General features: G+C 39.5%; 1 protein-coding gene across 1 annotated transcript in view; it reads right to left on the bottom strand.

The window, feature by feature from the left end:
• Positions 1–16,070, bottom strand: part of COL4A4 (collagen type IV alpha 4 chain) — a 131,544-nt gene that overhangs the window by 26,210 nt on the left and 89,264 nt on the right. The window contains exons 34-37 of the mRNA XM_036758314.1: positions 15,279–15,353; positions 10,720–10,827; positions 9,968–10,075; positions 576–647 (exon numbers count right to left, since the gene is read on the bottom strand). Of these exons, the coding sequence (XP_036614209.1) occupies positions 576–647; positions 9,968–10,075; positions 10,720–10,827; positions 15,279–15,353 (363 nt within the window). The remainder of the gene's footprint in view (positions 1–575; positions 648–9,967; positions 10,076–10,719; positions 10,828–15,278; positions 15,354–16,070) is intronic.

The raw sequence follows: 16,070 nt of genomic DNA, 5'->3' as shown, positions 1-16,070 counted from the left end.
TTAAAGTACAGAAACTCATTCAGGTATACCAGCAGCAATCATTGCCACTGCTGCAGATGAGGAGGAGAAGGTTTTAAAGTACCTAAGTGGGCCCATGTGGCCTCTTAAAAGAGCTACTTCATTTCAAGACAAAAAACAAAACAAAACATCCTACCCAACTCCCATTTATCAGTTCATGAAATTTTGAAATCTGGTTTTACTTAAATATTTTCACACTGAGCACTTGGGGTAGAAAATAAATCTCAAGGAGGTTCTAATAATACACAGCTTCAAGTTGGGCTGAACTTTTCCAGATTCATGGCTAACAAAGGTTTCTGTTTTTTCAAATGCTCCTTCATGCAGGTCATTTACAATATCCCCCTATAATTATTTCTGGCACAATGATATGATTAACTTAAGTCATCATGTTATTTAGTCTAATAATGGACAATTTCCTTTGTCTTTGTGTCCCCATGCCTAGCATACTGCCTTACCCACAATAGTTGCTTAATATAGACTCACTGAATTAAATTTAATACACATCAAATACAGGGCAATGCTCTGGATCACTCATAATTATGGGGTTTTTCTCTTACCTGAACTACCCTTTGATCCTTTCTGACCCTTGAGTCCAGGCAAGCCATCCAATCCTGGAAGTCCCGAGGCACCTTCAAAGCAGAAGAAACTTTGATCAGAGCAAATAAAGAATCAGGTACTAGTGAGTGATAACTGAGCAAGCACACTTTACAAAAATGTACTGAGGTAGGCCAATGGTCTAACATCTCCCCAAAGGGCTTGGGCTGTATCTATTATTCTTTGAGGTCTGAGTCAATGAATTTATTTTTCATTAAACACAGCTTGAAGTCCAACGGTCTATTAGAAACCTCTAGCTACATGTCCTATAGGCATCTCAAATTCAACATATCCAAGGCAGATCTCATTATCTTTCCCCCTCAAACCCATCCATTTTTTGAATTTCTGTATTTCTGGATGGGTGTCACTGTCTTTCCAGTCCCTCCAGGTTTGAAACTTTGGAGTCATCCTCAATACATCTCTTTCCATCAGCCCACATATCAAAACCAGTTGTCAAGTCTTGTTGATTCTGCCTCTGAAGAATCTCTCATCTCCACTCTTTCTTTCATTGACTTAGCCGCTGCCCTAATCTAGGGTTCTTGGCACGCTCCTGATGAACTGCAATGACCTCCAAATTAGTGGCTTTGCTTCATTTCCTCCCACTCCAATCCATCCTTCACACAGCTGGCAAAGTGATAATATTAAATCATAGCTCTGACCATGTTCCTCCCCTTATCAGTAGCTCTCTAGTAATTTATTATCTCTAGGATAAAATGCACACTCCTCTCTACTTGTCTTTGAAAGCCTTTCGCAGCCTGGTTTTAACCTACCTTTCCAAGCTTATTTTACATTATTCTCCCTGAAACGCTCTGTGATTCAGCCAAAGTGATCTCCTTGCTGTTCCTCACACACAATATTCCATCTCATGTCTCTGGATGGTTGTACAAGATGTGCCCCATGCTTGGGATGCATTTTTCCCTCACCTTTGCCTCTAAGAATCCCTAGTTTCTTCCAAAGGTCAGCTCAGAAGTTACCTCCTACATAAGGCCTTTCTTGATCTCTCATATGCTATTGTCTCCTTACCAAAGTTTCATGTATTCAGTGTGTGTATCTATATTAAACACATATTGTCTCCCCCAAAATAACGTAAACAAACTTTCTCACAAATCAATCAACAAGCATTTATGAAGCCCTACTATGTTGTAGGCAATGATAGGCACTTGGGATATGAATACATATACTGAAAAAATCTTTACTCACAGTCTTCCTACTACTTAATAATGGGAAAGACAAGTATGCATAGAAGTAATAACATGAATAAATACAAATAAATACAGAGTATTTGAATACAAGGTATTTTGGGAGGGCAGTAGCAATTGGAAAGGTGGATCAGGAAAGGCTTCATACAGAAGATTGTGTTTAAACTGTATCTTAAAGAAAGAGAGGGACTCTGAAAGGTATGGGTAAGGATGGATGCATCCCAGGTATGAGAGATGGCCAATGCAAAGGCATTAAGATGGAGGGGAATGTGTAAGGAAGAAAGAAAAGACACAGTTCAGGAGAAGTCATGCCTTATAAGGCTGGAAAGAGAAGTTGGGCAAGGCTGTGAAGAGTATTTTCTGTTATCCTAGAAGTAAGAAGGAGACACTAAATGGTTGAGTAGGGGAGTCACATGGTCAGATCTGAGCTTTGGTATCAGTGGAAGATGGATTGGAGTAGGGAGAGATCTGAGGCAGGGAGGTCAGTTAACGAGGCTGTTGCCATAACCTAGACAAGAGGTGATAAGTGACTAACTTAATTAAGGGGCAGCTGTATGAATGAAAAGAATGGGTCAGATACAAATAAGATATTTTGGAGGTAGAAACAAGAAGATTAGGCATCGTGGGACTGGATATGTGGGGTGGGAGAGAGTGAAGATTCAAGGATAATGCCAGACTTAGGAACATAGAGAAGACATGCCTTTGACAAAAATAATGAAGTTCTGAAGAGGGGAGGGTTACAGGGTCACAAAGAGTCAGACATAACTGAAGAACAATTTAACAACAAAGCAAGGGTCTAACACGGAAGGTAATGAATTCAGTTTGGTACATGATGAGTTTGAGATGTCTCTAGGACATCTAGTTTGAAATGTCCGATAGGTTATTTGGGATTGAAGTTCAGGGCAGGAAATGGGCTTAGAAAAATAAATCTCTAAGTTATTTGCAGAAAGATCATAGTTAAACCATAGGAACTGATGAAGTTTACCCAGAAAGAGGGAGAAGAGAAGAGGTTCTAGGATAGAACCTTAGAAGAACACCTACAGTCATCAGGTATGATGATGAGCATGCAAAGGAGACAGAGAAGAAGCAGACATATTACATAGAGAACCCTGAGAGGAAAGGGTATCCAGGAGAAGAGGGTGATCAACAGTATCAAATGCAGCAGATGGTTAAAGAAGGATGGGGACTGAGAAAATGTCATCACATCTTGCAATTAAAAGATAACTGGTAACTTTGGGCAGAAAAGTTTCTGTTGAGCAGTGAGGTCTGAATTTTATATTGCAAAAGATTGAAAAGTGAGAGAGGAAAAAAAGCAGTGGAGGCAGCATTTGTAGACATGCTTTTTGAAGTTTATTTAAGAAAGAGAAGGGAGACAAAAGTTTTAGGGGATAGTAGGATCTTGTGAAGGTTTATTTTTAAAGAACGGATGGGAGAAGGAAACAATAGTGAGAGGCTGAGTATTTGCTGGGGTGGGAGGAAAGGAGAGATTGATTAAAGATGCAATCTGCTAGAGAACACAGGAGTTAAGAGGACTAACAACACATGTAGGGAGGTTGGCCCTGGCAAGAAGAAGGGCTTCTTCATTGTCAGAGACCTGGGGAAGGTAGGTGAGATTGAGAGATTTCAAAGAGAATGAGAAAAAATGGAGCTCATGTCTAATGATCTTTGTTTTCTCAGCAAAGTAACTCAGGACTTGACCTCCCACACCTCCTCCAGCCTCCTCTCCCTTTGACTGGAGCAGGGCAGGGTGGAGTACCAAACTCCTCCTAATGCCTTCCTTTATAGAGGACAGAAACTGGAATCTCAGATCTCTCCAGGCTGCATCTGCTGCTCTGCCTGGTTTCAACTCTATGGAGCAAGATAACCCCTGATTTCCCCTCCCTTTCCTGCCTCTTTTTGTGCATCCCACCATTAGATGGTAAGCTCCTTGAGGGCAGGGACTATCTCCTTTTTATTAATTATATCACCAACCACTTTGTACAGTACCTGGCACATGTTGCGGTTGAGTTGTTTTTCAGTTGTGTCCAATTCTTTGTGTTTTCTTAGTTTTCTTAGCAAAAGGAGTTTTCTTAGCAAAGATGCTGGAGTGGTTTCCCATTTCCTTCTCCAGCTCATTTTACAGATGAGGAATCTGAGGCAAAGAGGGTTAAGTGATTTGCCCAGGGTCACATAGCCAGTAAGTGTCTGAAGCCAGATTGATCTCAGGCCCTCCTTACTCCAGGCTTGGCACCCTATCCACTGTGCCATTTAGCTGCCTGCCTGGCACATAGTAGACGCTTAATAAATGTTCATTGGGTTATTGACTTGGATATATATGATTGTTGTACTAATTATTAACCATCGTTATCTATTTCTTAAATCAGGGCCTCTATGAACTGACATTTGCTAAAGAGTACTGTTAACCCAATTCTCATTACATGTCTACTTGAAACAATAAAATTGTTTTTCATTAAAAATGTTTTGTAATTCCATGTTGGTCTTGAATTAGTCTAATTTAGCTAGGGTTTCCTAGAAAGAGCACTGGTTCTGGTCTGAAGGTATAGGCTGAAATCCCACCTTTCACAGCTGACTGCCTGTGTGAGTTTGGGCAGGTTACTGAACCTCAATGGAACACAATTTCCTCATCTGTGAAATGAGAGGGTTGGGCTAAATGACCTCCAAGATCCTTTCAAGCTCTAAATCTATGATCCTTATGATCCATTCCCTATGGAATGAGGAATTTCTAATCAGCGTTTCTAATTCACCCATCTTCTAACCACTTTGGATGGTATAATTTTCTGACTTCAGATTTCTAGTCCTCATTCTTATTTATGAAATAGTTTCAAAAGTTGAACCAAAGGAACACGCAGACCTTCTCTTTCTGCCAAACTTGGAAATTTATTGCCATTTATCTAAAACAATTATCCTTTTTTTCCCCTTTTGGAAACCACTTGGCTATTTCAAAGTGTTTTGATCTTCTCTTTATCCACAAAGATTGATGGCTAGGTTTACTTGGCTTACTGGGGAATTTCTAACCCCTTTGCCAGCAATCCATTGTAATATCAACACATCTAACTCTTGGATTGTCACAGTCTCAGACTCTGGCCACAGCTAAACTGGCTGACCCATATCTGACCCAGTGTTATCTTTTTAAATTGAGCTGAGTTATATCTATATAATGTTTGCAGTGTTTTATTTTGTTAGGGATTTCTCTGTTTAAAAGAGGGAGGGAGGGGGGAGAGAGAGAGAGAGAGAAAGAGAGAGAGAGAGAGAGAGAGAGAGAGAGAGAGAGAGAGAGAGAGAGAGACCTGTTAACTCTGGCTCCTAAATTTGAAAGTTATTCATACATAAAATATTCAGTAGGGTACAAGTGAGGAGCAATTAGGCTACATAACAAAGAACTCACCTCAACAATGAGAAACTCCACCACTCACTTCCACTGTCAGTCCCAATGTTCTTGAGGCTCCCTGAACACAGGCCCCTGTGGCAGCTGCATGCCAATTCTCCCTTGTGCTTATCAACGAATGCCAAATTTTAAGCCAAACTCCATTTCGGGCACAACAGTAGAAGCAATCTATGCTAGCCATTTGATCATTTATGGCTTTCTTTACACTGAGGTTGTAGTTTGGACAAAACAATATATTTCTAAACATGCCTCAGTGGGAAATATCCAAAAAAAAGAGAGATCACTCACTCAGGTCTGGGAGGCAGGATACTTACTCTAGTTCTGATTTTGCCACAAGCCCACGGGTGACTTTAGCTAAGTTTCTTAACCTCCATATGTCTTGGTTTCCTCATCTGTAGATAAATAAGGGAGCTGGACTAGAGCATCTTTAAGGTCCCCTCGTGCTTGGGAAAAGCTAGATCTAAATAGATTCACCAACAGAGTTCGGTGAGCACCTACTTTGTGCAAAGAACTGTATTAGGTCCAGAAAGGGCATAAAGTGAGCCAGATCCCAATCGGTGCAAATCATGAAGGGCTCCCACGTATTCAAATTCCCATTCTGCAAAGTTGGAATTGTATAAAATAAGGTAACAGGTTCCATTCCAATGGAAATCTGTAGTTCAGATGAGAATACCATGGACACTTCAGGGGAATCCTTTTTTGGGGCCAATTAGAACCTTGCTGGGATAATGAAATCTGTTGTCATGAAGGTTATATTCTAGTTGAAAAAATTTACCTTAATAGAAAATTCTGCCATGACATGAGAGTGGAACACCTCTATAGTTCTTACACCTGTCAATATGTACAGTACTGTGTGTTTCCTGATGGGACAGGTACTTTATGTTGTGCAGTATGTTTTCTGGATTACCCTGAAAGAAACCAGCCTGACATGCTTCACTACCGCTTATGTGCTGTCTGTCAGCCTGACCCAGGCACTCTTACCCATTTTGTGTGGATCACCCTGAGGCAGTCTAGTGAAGCCTATGTGCCCCTTCTCAGAATCATATTTTAAATGCATAAAGTAAAATATTTAGGACTACAAAATCCTAAAAGATAAAGATAATTATTAAAATACTTAAGATTTCAAAAATACTTAGGAATACAAAGGAAAGCAATTATATTGAAACAGTTACCAAAATATTTTAAAAACAAGCTCACAGACCCCTGGTGAAGAACTCTTTACCTAGAAGTATCTGCCCCCAATCTTCTATTCTATCCTCTAAATGGCAATGGTTTGCAAGCATGCTGTGACATAGTAGGTTTGCCAAATACCATTTTCTTCTATATGGTACATATTTAGCAGATAGATTGAGTAGATTAAGATTAAAACACAATTTTTAGTCTATTTTACAACTTAAATTGAAATCTGAATGAACAAAAATACAACTTGAAATCCATATGGTTTGCTCTATTAGAAAATGAATTCAGCTGCTGGCTTATTCAAACCAGAGAACCAGTTCTCAGAGCTTATTTGTAACATCGTTCAAATATCATAAATTTAGTTTCTCAGATCAAAATGTTTCTGCTAGAATGTACCTTATTTTTCTATCATAGGATGATTAACTGCAACAAGGGAGACTGTCAATGGTGTTGCAAGATACAATAGACTTTTCAATGGGAAAAATGCATTACAGTGAAAGCAGCCATCCTGGGGCTTCAGTGTGCTGTTTGTAGAGTGACAGTGTCCCTGCATGGCCAGAGGCTATACTGCAATGCATGCCTGGGTGTGTCTGCATGTAACTTCTTCCCATTGCTTCTCTCCTTCCTAGGTTCCATCATTCATGTCATCATGTCTTGGAGTGTTATGGGCAATAACAGACTGTTTCTCTTAGAGAAAATTAACCCAAGACTATCACAATATCCGTTTCTTTGCAATGTAATCGTGAGTGAATTAATTCAGGAACAGAAATAGCTGCCCTGAATGAGATATTCATTTTTGGACTTTATTTTGCTTTGATTATGTATCTTAGTTATGAGGGTTTTTTTCTCTTTTTATTACTCATTTGGGTAGGGGAGGGCGATGGGATGGAGAGAATAAATGCTTTTTAATCAGAAAAAATAATAAAATTAAATTAAAAAAAGAAAAAAGAAATGAAGGAGTTACTTCATCTAACTACAGTAATACTGACATCTAGAAATATTGAATCTTCTATGGTACTCCATCATTCTGGCCACCCTAGATATACTAAATGTGATGACAAGGTCCTTGGCCACTTAAAACCCTAGCACATTAGGAAGCTAGGAGACAAAGAACTGTGAAAACACAATGTCAGGAATTAATGATAAAAGATGATTATATTCAGTCACTTCCCAACTTACCCTTTCAGACAATGAGATGTTACTTGTTCCATCAAATATATGGAAGGAAGGAAGGAAGGAAGGAAGGAAGGAAGGAAGGAAGGAAGGAAGGAAGGAAGGAAGGAAAGGAAGGAAGGAAGGAAGGAAGGAAGGAAGGAAGGAAGGAAGGAAGGAAGGAAGGAAGGAAGGAAGGAAGGAAGGAATCTCTCCTTGCTGGAAATCTAGTTACTGTGAAATTAACCAAGCTTCATTTTAGATATTTTTTTTCTTTTTTGCTTCTGAGCCCATGTGAACCAAACCAACCAACAAAAAACACCGGACCCCACATTTCTAAAAATTCATTAGTACTTGGAATGGAGAAAGGAAGGAACCTAGCTGAGACATTATTCTTAGTGATGAAAATGTCTGGGAAAACATGAAAGAATGTCGTTCTGGGACCTCAGTACCACCCCCCACACACATACACACTTACATACTCCCTGAGTTATCTAATACATTACACAAGAGCCGTCCACTCCAAGTTCCCAGAATAATGATTTCCATTTGTAGCAGCCAAAGTATGCAAAGGTAAGCCATGCTTTCTGAAGCATGATAATTATAAAGAAATTTTCATAGGATTGAAAGAAGAGTCATAAAGAAGAGTTACTTTTCATGTCTCTAAATCTAGTGATCACTAGATGGAGAGGTATTATTGAAAATAAAGCCTGGGAGGGATAGAGAGGGTTGAGGATGCCCAACTGGGAATCCCAGAAACCCTAAAGGTAGGGCATGGGCACAAAGACAAACCAGGTAAAGCTCTGAGATCTACTGCTCAAGAACTGGGAACCCAAAGGCTTTATTGGGCAAAACCTTGCAACAAATAAGATATTTTTAAAACCTTTTATCTAGGTGATAAAGGCAGCTCAACATGATGGCCAGAGGGGTGACCTTAGAGCCACAAGACCTGGGTTCAAGTCCTACCTTTGACACATGCCAGTCATGTGGCTATAGGTGAGTCCCATAACTTCTTAGTGCCCTCAATAGCTCTCTAAGGGTATGAGTTACCAATACTCCACCCACCTGCATCAGTGGATGAAGTTTCCATACCAGAAAATCTCCATACCAATGAAATCACACGACTTTCTCTCTCTTCCTTTCCAAAATCTAGAGGTCTGTGCTTTTATCTATAGTCCACAAGTTAATCTTCCAAACACACAACAGTAACCACAAGTCACTTCACTCCCCAAAAACCTCTGAAGCTTTCAAATATTTCCCACTAAGGAATGTCTAACTACTTTGTCCCACTGCCACTTAAGACCCTCTGTGATCTTTGTGGCCCACTCAAAGTGTAGCATGATGCACTGTATGATTAGATATTCAGTTTTGTAAATCTGTTCAATATGCTGCCTAGCATAACGAACAGAGTACCAGACTTTGTGTCAAGGAGATCCGAGTTCGAATCTTCTTCCTCTCACTAATTCTACATCTTGACAACTTTCTATTAGCAATCGCATGAGACCTCAGAAGTCATAGGATCTGTTCCCTCACCTTACAGATGAAGAAACTGAGACCCAGAAAGGTGAACCCAACTCACACAAGTACGACGTGGTAGAGGTGAGATTCAAACCCGAGTCTCCTGACGGGAAATCCATTATACTGAGGTGCATGCCTTTGAACCAAGCTATTGAAAGGCAGTGATTTTTATGGTTAGAGGGAATCAGAGAGCTGTAACATGCCGACATGTTTTTATGCAGCATAGGGAAAGGAAGAAAATAAGCATTTGTTAAGTACCCACTAAGCACTTTACAATTACCGTCTCATCTAATCCTCACAATAACTCTGGGAGGCAGATGCCCTTATTATCCCCATTTCACAGACGGGGAAGCTGATGCCGGCAGTGTTTAAGTGATTTGCCCAGAGTCACAAGGCTAGTGACTACCTGAGGCCACATTTGAACTCTGGTCTCCCTGACTCCAAGCCCAGCTTGATATCTGCTGTGCCACCTAGCTGCATAAGGTAAATAGGACAGATTTTAGAGGGCAGCCAGTGACAGTCAGCTTGATCAAAGGCCCAAAGTGACAGCTGCAGACTACTACCCAAAAGGTAGCAGCTCCCTTAAATGTCAAATAAGGAAACAAATGATTTCTTTAGATATTTAGATATTTCTTTAGATACTTAGATTCTTTAAATATTTAGATAGAGATTTCTTTAGATATTAAAACAAATGATTTCTTTAGATATCTAAGACCCATAGATAGATAAAATGGAAATTAGGCCTGAGCATCAGAAGAAAAATGTATTCTACGAGATGAGATGAAGCCCTCATTATTCTGGGTCTTTATTCTCAAGGCAGGCTCATCTCCAGAAGGAACTATGCATGGGCAGGCACGAGGAGATAAGCAGGCAGGAAATCATTTTCCCAATGCCTGGGTTTCCATGATTCTTTATCACTTACCTTTCATTCCCTTGGGTCCTGGTAGTCCTGGATCTCCCCTGACCCCTGGAGGCCCTGGGTCACCTCCTTCCCCTGGATACCCTTTCAGCCCAGGAATCCCTGGAGCACCTGACAATAAAAGAGGCATTTCTTTCAGAAACAGATGCTCTGTGAGTAAAAGCATAAAAAGTACATAAGGCCAACTTACTGGTAACTAGATCTCTTGCTTGCTAGCCCCAGAGGTCACATTTATTACTTATCTTTAGTTCTCGTTATTTCTTATCGCCAGTGAAAAATCATAGCCATGAGTGATGCTTTAGCTAATTGTGGTTTTCACTATAGGAGTCAACCATGAGGTCTATGAGCCACTTGTGTAGACCAAACCAGATTAAAATGCAATTGGAAAATATTTAACAAAATAAATAAAAATACAATAAATAATAATACAATCAAAATAACATTACATTTAAAAACCAAGCCAATATACAGCCTGAAGGGATCCATACATACGGATTAGTGGCCTCCATTTCTATTAGAGCTTGACACCACTGGTTATGTTTGTTTTATTTTTACCATTTCCCTTTTCTTTGGCTCATCAAGAGAAAAACTCACTCAAATGCTATATAGGAGTATCTCATATGCCAGGGAGAAGTGAAGATAGTGGTGAAATGTTGAGTTTTACAAGATATTTTTTTTTTTCATTATTGTATCCTCCCACCACCACCACCTTTTTTTTTTTCAATAATTTGAATCCAAGTGTGTTTTCAAGCTACCTGGAAATCCTGGAGGTCCTGGGTATCCAGGGGATCCTTCCCTTCCTGGTGGCCCACTAGGCCCTGGAGGGCCTGGAAAACCTGGATCTCCTTGTTCTCCAAAATATCCTTAAAGACAGATGAGTTAAAATGAGTGATTGTGTAAACCACTGAGTCTTCATACCTTTCAAGTTCATGACATTTTATATAGTCATGCCACAACAGTGGTCCTCTTTTACAATTAAGGCTTCGCTTTCAATTGGCCAGTGGGAATCACGAGTTCCAATTCAGGATGTCCTATCTATGTGGGCTTGTAGCAAGGTTCAGTATGTTCAGCAGCCTAGAGTTCTCTGACAACCCTATTTTGTCACATCCGAAGAACTGAAAGCATAGGGCAGGGACTACACTGAAAATATTAACAGTTGGCTATCTCTCTAGAATCCCTATGATTGAAAAGGACCTTAGCAGTATTGTGTCCAACCCCTATCTGAAACATCAATATTATATTATCTCTAACCTAGAGTTCTCTGACAACCCTATTTTGTCAAATCTGAAGGGCTGGGAGCATGGAGAAGGGACTACACTGAAAACATTAACAGTCGACTATATCTCTAGAAACTCTACGACTGAAAAGGACCTTAGAAGTATGGCATCCGACCTTATCTGAAACATCAATATTATATTAACTCCAACAAGCATTCGTCTAGCCTCTGCCTGAAAAACCTCTGACCATATTACTCCCCTAGTATCTGCAAGTATCTATCTGTAAGTAAGATCCCTATTGCCTCTAGGATGAAATATCAGCTTCTCAGTTTGGCATTTAGTACCTTTCACTAGAGACTACGCTCCAAGATCCTGTACTTTGCACATCATTATACCCAGAAGTGTCATTTGAGAGGAGGAGGTGGTCTTTCCCCATCCTGCAACTATACAAGGACTATAAGGGAAGGCAAGCATTGGAAGGGGAACTCCATGGTTTTGTATGTATGGGTAACCACTAGGTGAGGAGTAGGTGTTACGATGTTCAGGGGAGGATTTCAAGGCACCTGGTACAAGACGCCGTGGAAGGGAGGAAGTAAGCTGCCATATGTCAGTAACCTGGGACAAAGTCCTAGAATCCCTATCCTAATTATAAGGAGAAACATTATGAAACTTCATGGAGATAACCACAGTTAACTGCAAATTGGCTCAGAATCATAGATGTAGGCCTGATGTCTGGCAGAAAGGAAGTTGAGTCTCAAGTAATGGGAAAGTATGAGCTTAATAAAATATTAAATAACACTAGTACTATAATTCTTTAGGCTCAGAATCATGGAATCTGAGAAGGGATGCAGCCATGGAGTCCAAAACATACATTCGAGGAAGCCTTACTATAATATATCCAATAAGCCATCATCCAGCCTCTGCCTGAAGATCCCTAAAGAGGGGGAACCCAGCACCCTTCTAAGCAGCCTATTCCACTTTGGCACAGCTGTAATTGTTAAGAAGGTTTTACCGACATTTTATCTCAATTTGCTTCTTTTCAACTGGTACTGCTGCTCTCGGGCCAAAGAGAACAAGTCTATTCTAGTCTATAGTCTAGTCTATATCTACAGATGCTTTAAATACTTGAAGACAGATATCACATGCCCCCTGAGTCTTCTTTTCTCCAGGCTACACGTGGCCATTTCCTTCAATTCATCCTTATGTGACATGGGCTCAAGGTCTTTCATCATCCTGGTTGCCCTTCTCTGGACACTCTCCAGCCTCTTAACATTCTTCTTAAACTGTGGCCACCAGAAAGAAACATAATGCTCCACAAGTAGTTCAAGAAGGGCAGAGTAGTGTGAGACTGTGACTTCTGTATTCCTGGAACCTATATTCTACTTCAAGGCAGCCCAACATCATATTGGCTCTCTCGGCCGCCATATCCCAATGCTAAATCCTATTGAGAGTACAGTCCAATGAAACTCCCACAACAACTGTAGTCTCTCCATGCCACCTCCATTTTATTCTTGTGACACAGATTTTATTTTACTCAAATGCAAGACTTTACATTTATCCCCGGTGAGTTTCGCCTTTCTAGATTTTGCCCAATGCTCTAGTTTCTTAAGATCGCTCTGGATCTTTGTTTATTGCCTCCAGATCCTTTATCATTATGACACTGGGGCTGTGAATTCTTAGTGATTTGATAAATATTTTGAACCTTCTGCATTATGGTTATAAGACCATTTGTCAACTCTGGACATTTATTATCTTTTTTAAATCAATTTTTGTCAGGAAAGATCACAAGATACATAATTGCTCAAGCCAGAGGTAGATGATACATAGGCTACATTTTTTTTGCATACTGTATGAGTTGGTTGGCCTTGTGGTCTCTCATTTTTTAAATTCTTATGGGAAGAAAAGAGAAAAAATTTAATTTTTCCCACAGATACTCTTCTTTAATGTAAATGCTCAAAAGTTAACTGCTACAAAATTTCTTCACTTTTATAATAGAATCTATTGAAACAGAGAACTAGCTTTAGTCTTAGCTTTACTAGTAACTAACTTGCTCCTCAGCCTGGGGCAAGTTATTTAAACTTTCTAGGCCTCAGTTTCTTTATCTGTAAAATGTGGAGGAAAGACCAAATGGTCTCTAATGTTTTTCCAACTCTAAGATTCTTTGTTGTTCATTTATATTAGATAATAGAAAAGGCAACTGATTTATTTTTATTTAAAAAGTTTTTTTTAAATGAGGAGAGGGACTCAATGACCTCCCAGATTCCTTCCAGCTCTAAATGGCTAATTTTTATGATTTCTAGTTACATTTGTTGCTTCCGTGAGGTCTTGTTTTACTGTTGTATGGATCTAGTAAAAGGTAACTCCAACCATCAATCAAAATAAACTAATAAACATTTATTGAACTTCTATTATGTGCAAGGTACTGTAAGGGATGCAGGAAAAAAATGTGAGCATCCCTGCAACTCAAGGAAATTACAACATGCTCGGCGAGATAAGACTCACATATGAAAAGATTAACCATATAAATGTTAATAACAGTGAAGCAGTGAGATATCTCAAAATCTCCATATCTCTACCCTTCCAGACCAAGGTAAAGAGTGGCTAAACTATTTTCTGAAAGAGTTTTTAAAATAGAGTTTAAGCCAACACAGTAGGATGCTTTCATTCCCTTTCCTTTATTAGGGATAAATCTCTTTTGACTCAGACTTCCAGTTTTTCCTAAACTTTCCTTTTGATATGACTACCTCTCTTTTTGTGAAGTGTCCATTATCAGAGCTTCCTGTCTGGGGATGGGGGTGGGTGGCAGTGCATAGAAACTATGCATTGCTGGGAAAGTGTGGTCCAAGTTTATGGGTGGTTGGTTGTTGTCCTTCATTCTCAAAGAGGACCAATATGGTAGACTGTGATGTTTTGATTATGCCTACTTTTGTCTTCTTTGGGTAAATATTCTAATTAGTTTTGCTCTTACCTTCTCATTTACTAAATGTTTAATATTTAGGAGTCAATGGTATCATCGTAACCAATTCTGTGTCAATGAGAAGCACGCTGGGTGACTCAAAAAGTACAATGACAAATTGTTGTGTCTCTCCTATCTCCCCCACATACATACTAGGGTTATGCCCAGCACCCCAAAAGTATGGATTGTAGCTGTGTGGCTGTAGCCTCAGCCAGCCCTCACTCTGTGAACACTCCAGACCTACCAGAATGAGTGCAGACTGAGTTGTTGGCCAGCCCAGAGAGAGAGAAGGGAGTGACTGGGGTTACATCAGGGCCACACCCCGGCTACTCTAGAAGGGATGACACATAAGAACTGGTTGAAGGACCTGAGGGTGTCTAGCCAGTATGGAGAAGCAGCATGGAGAAGTAAAAACAGCACCAGACTTACTGGGTTTGAATTTAGGTGCTGACATTTACTAATTATGTTATCACAGGCAAACCACTTAACTGCTGCAAATTCCAGTTTCCTCATTAATAAAATAGAGTTACTTGACCTGGCCCATAGGCCTTCTTTGTAAACCTCAAAATGCGAATATAAAGGTGAGGCCTTATTTTCATTATTGAAAAGACTTAGGGCCCATGGTAGTTGTCTCTAAATATCTGAAGTAATGAAACATGGGAGAGGGATTAGATTTATTCTGGTTGGCCCCAGAAGACAAATTAGGAGCAAAGAGTGGATGTTAAAGGGCTGAATATCTAAATTCAACCTAAGAAACTTTCTGACATTTAGAGAGATTTCTAAGGAGAATGGACTTCTTTAGACATAATGGGCTTTCATCACCAAAGATCTTTCAGCAGAGGCTGGATGTTATAGACCAGATTCCTGTTTAATGACTAGAAGACCTCCAAAGACTTTTCTGATCCTGAAGTTCTGTGATTCTATTCTATTCTAAATAGACCCATTTACTGCTGACAGAAAATCTTTATGACATCATTAATGATGGGAAAGACTTATGATAATTTTGGGTGACCAGATCAAAAGAAAATGGGGAAAAAGGGAAGGCTCCTAGATTTCTTAGAGTCTATCTATAAATCCGAAGAAATCCTGTGCATGTGTGTGGTCTCCAACCTCCAACCCCTGGAAGAAAATTAATCTTTACCTGGACATCCCGGGATGCCTGGATCTCCTTTTGGTCCAGGTGGCCCAGATAGACGTGTTGTATCACCTTGATTTCCTTTAGATGATGAAATAAACGTCATTTATTTGGATTTGGGGGGAAAGTTTATTTTTCCTTATGCAAAAGCAAAACAGTTTATGAAATTATATGTAATCTATCTGTGCTCTTTCAAATATTTCAGGGTACATTTTTAGAGGTTTCTATCTCAATAGCTATTTATCTAGCATATGAAAAATAAATGCCAAGGTACTTTTAGAGGTTTATCCTTTGGAACACAGCTTTACACTATTCACAATAACCAAAGGAAGACCACAATTTATTTAATGTGTTTGTGATTTTCTCCAAACTTCCCTAGAATTTTCTGATTTAATTTTTCAGCAGTCACTTTGTGTCATAATACTATTTAAGGACATATATGTGTGTGTACATATATATATATATAATACATGTACATACATATATATTTAGAAATATATAGTATTAGGTTTAATTTTCAGAGCTATATAGCAGACACAAAGATATATTCTGAGGTATGAGCAAGGAAATAAGGCTTTGCATCTTGCAAAAAGACTTCACAAAGGCATGCTTTGTGCAATATCCTTACATATGGATATATATACACCCAGATGCATATACAAACCTATTTACTAGCAGAGTCACTCATTCACTTATGCAGCAAACATTTACTAAATGCCTTCTTTGTGCTAGGCATCATGCTAGGAAATGAGGGCATAGATAAAACATAGCACAGTCTCTGCCCTCCAGGAACTTACA

This window comes from Trichosurus vulpecula, chromosome 4, assembly GCF_011100635.1.
Source record: "Trichosurus vulpecula isolate mTriVul1 chromosome 4, mTriVul1.pri, whole genome shotgun sequence".
In the NCBI taxonomy this organism is placed as follows: domain Eukaryota; kingdom Metazoa; phylum Chordata; class Mammalia; order Diprotodontia; family Phalangeridae; genus Trichosurus; species Trichosurus vulpecula.
This window is presented reverse-complemented; position numbering and strand designations above follow the sequence as displayed.